Source organism: Oryctolagus cuniculus, chromosome X (assembly GCF_051225735.1).
Source record: "Oryctolagus cuniculus isolate XC-2025 breed Fujian yellow rabbit chromosome X, ASM5122573v1, whole genome shotgun sequence".
NCBI lineage: Eukaryota > Metazoa > Chordata > Mammalia > Lagomorpha > Leporidae > Oryctolagus > Oryctolagus cuniculus.
Genome location: NC_142888.1, coordinates 58,204,545 through 58,207,566, shown reverse-complemented (window position 1 = coordinate 58,207,566; position 3,022 = coordinate 58,204,545). Strand labels below are relative to the sequence as shown.

At 41.0% G+C, this 3,022-nt stretch overlaps 1 protein-coding gene across 1 annotated transcript; it reads right to left on the bottom strand.

Moving 5' to 3' along the window:
* Nucleotides 1–872: 872 nt before the first annotated feature.
* Nucleotides 873–2,385, bottom strand: LOC100353286 (ras GTPase-activating protein-binding protein 1). Its single transcript, XM_002716299.6, is given in 2 exon segments — nt 873–1,618; nt 1,620–2,385. Coding segments are annotated over 2 exon segments (1,308 nt in total). The 5' UTR covers nt 2,244–2,385; the 3' UTR covers nt 873–934.
* Between the last annotated feature and the right edge of the window lie 637 nt (nt 2,386–3,022).

Sequence of the window (3,022 nt, the reverse complement as noted above, 5' to 3'; positions counted from 1 at the left end):
CATTCCAGTTTGAGACTCAATTTTAGAATAAGGCATAACAAATGTTAACAGATGACAAACAAACGAAGATTTTAATTTATTTTTGTTTAAACAATTGTCAAGACTGGAATCAAAGAGAAGGCACAACAGTTTTGCTCTGGTTTTTTTTGTTGCTGTTGTTATTTGGATTTCGGGACTTTTTTTGTTTTTGTTTCTATTTTTTTTTTTACAAATACAAATTAAAAATGAAAAAAATTCTACTTCAAAAAATTCTAACAGTTCAAGAAAAGCTCATCAGTTGCATACTACACATTTAAATCCTATCTCACAATTTAAGTTTTAGTGGTAGAAACAGTGTTTCAGAATTGTTTTGTGATCACATACCAAAACAAATTAACTCTATTAACACCTTTTATTCAGTTTTTAGCCATACTAGAGAAAATGAAACTTGTTAAATTTTCCAGTGGCAACTTTTCTACACCAGAAGGTCATGACTCTCATAGAACAACTGGATTTTTCTTGCCTTCAAAATGTTTATCAAATCCTGCATCTCACAGGTTTCTGGAACATGTAGAAAATAAGAAATATTCCAATGAATGAAACATACCAAATGTCAGTAATAAGCAAGACACATTCCTTTGGGGAGAAATGGCTATTTTAAAAAAATCCAGTCTGTATATGCAAAGTGTAAGCAAGGAAATTCAGTCTTTTGTCTTTATCTTCTTTATAAATCCATTACTCCTAAAATATCATTCCACAAAATTGGAAGTGAAGGACTAAAGGGAAGAAGGAGGGAAAGGGAGCACACACCATTAACACAAGAGAAGTGAAGTTGTACAAACGTAAGCAGTTTATAACAGACTAGGTCATACTCCAAGAAAGGCTGGTTGAAGAAATTCACCACTCTGCAGGAGCTGGGGTTTGTACGGCTGTGTGATGATCAGCGATGGGCAATTCACTGCCGTGGAGCAATCCCCCTTCCCACTCCGAATCCGGGTTTCTGCACCATGCCTCCACCGGGAGGGCCTCGCATTCCACTACCCAGCCCACCTCGAGGGCCTCCAGGTCCCCGCAGGCGGTTATCGCGACGATCTCCCTCCCTAGCAGCTCCAGTCTTCTCTTCCATATTCAGATGGACTTCACCTCTGAACATGGTGGGCCTGTTGCTAAGGACCTTCTGAACGGGCTCAGAATCATCAAATACAACAAAACCAAAATTGGGCAGCTTTCCACCACTGTTGATGCGCAACTCCACCACATTCCCATAATTTTGAAAGAAATCTTTCAGTTCCGATTTGTCCACCTCGTAAGGCAGATTGTCAATGAAGAGCTGGTGACTGTCAGGGTGTCTCACAATTCTTCGGGGTTCAACATCACCTTGCTCTCCAGGCTCACGAATTGGCCTGGGGCCCCTCTGGGGAGGAATGTTTATTCGTTGCTCTCTCACTCTTTGATCCCTCTGAGGCCTCTGCGGTGGAATCTGAGATTCAGGCTTAGACTCTGGACCGGGTTGTGAAGCTGGGACTTTAACAACATGAGGTGGTATCCCAGTAACTGGAACAGCTCCACTGGGTGGAAGGTTCTCACTGGTCACAGATGCCCAAGAAAATGTCCTCAAGTCTTCCTGTGCTGTCTGAGCTGTCTGCAGGTGCTGGAGAAGAACTCTTCTGAGCATCTGCAGGAGTAGCTTCTTCTAATACTGGCTCGGGCTTTTCCTCTTGGATTTCAGAGCCAGGTTCTGGTTCTGGTTCTGGTTCAGGATCAGGCTCTGGTTCAGTAACGGGCTCCTCTAGGTGTTCTTCCAAGTCATTGCTGACAGTCTGGTCATAGAAAGTTTCCTCAGTGACAAAGCCACCAAAGACCTCATCTTGGTATCTGAAGATATCATTGTGAACATAGAATTTATTTGCATCAGAACCCTCAGGAGCAAGGACAAATGTCTGCACGAATCTCCTCAAAGCCTGGTTATTACTGGGGAGCAGTCCCATCACCTGGACCACCACACCATCATTTAGAGTAGCATGAGCATCAACAGGGCGAATCTTGGTGCGGCAATTGGTGAAGTTCTGTGACATCACCTTCCTCTGGATTTCTTTCTGTCCATAAACTGCATCCGCTGGCTTGCCATTTGAATCCAATCCCCCATGGACGTAAGAAGAGGTCTTTCCATAAAATCTGTGTAGCATGTCTGGGGCTTGGTTCAGCAGTGTGTAATACTGTCTCACAAATTCCCGCCCGACCAGCAGGGGACTAGGCTTCTCCATAACCAGTGCTTTGGTCAATTCAACCTTGGGGAGGAAAACAATGTCGAACCTGCGTGGCTGAGTGGGAGAGGAACAAGCCTTGCTCCACCGCACGGAGGGAAGCAGAAATCGCTCACGCAACTGCGTCCGCACACCGAATTTACTATGCTCTTAAGCAGTTCAAACAAATAACAAGAACTAAAAATGAAAGCCTGTTTGTTAATATAATGTTCTAAATTTTAAACCAAGCAGAATTTATGTCTTCAAGTCTAGTCTGAAGCTGAAGTATTGCTTTATATTCTTTTTCATTTCTTTTCCAGCACTATCAAGAATTTTGCAAAGTAAATTAGCTTTGCTTTGATATCACTTGTACTATCATTCAGATATCTGATTCGTAACCACATCTGATTAGTAGACAGAAGGAGGCATTCTTAGAAGTCATTTAATTTATATCTACATTTCCCCTAGCAACACGATATGTGTTTGTCTATGTCTATGTTCATGTGTAACTGTGTAACAGTGTGTCTAGACATGTTGCTCAAGTTTTCACATAACTAAGCCAATACAATTTTTAAAGTTTTATTAATGACACAAAATAGTAGTATTTTATGATATACAGAGTGATATGCAGATACATGTGTATATATTTATGTGTGTGTGTATGTGTGTATTACAATGGTCAAATCAGGGCAATTAGCTGATCCATGTGTTTCAAATTTATCATTTCTTTGCAGTAAGAACATTCAAAATCTTCTCTTCTAGCTAATGTATAATACAAGATACACTATTATAAACTTAGT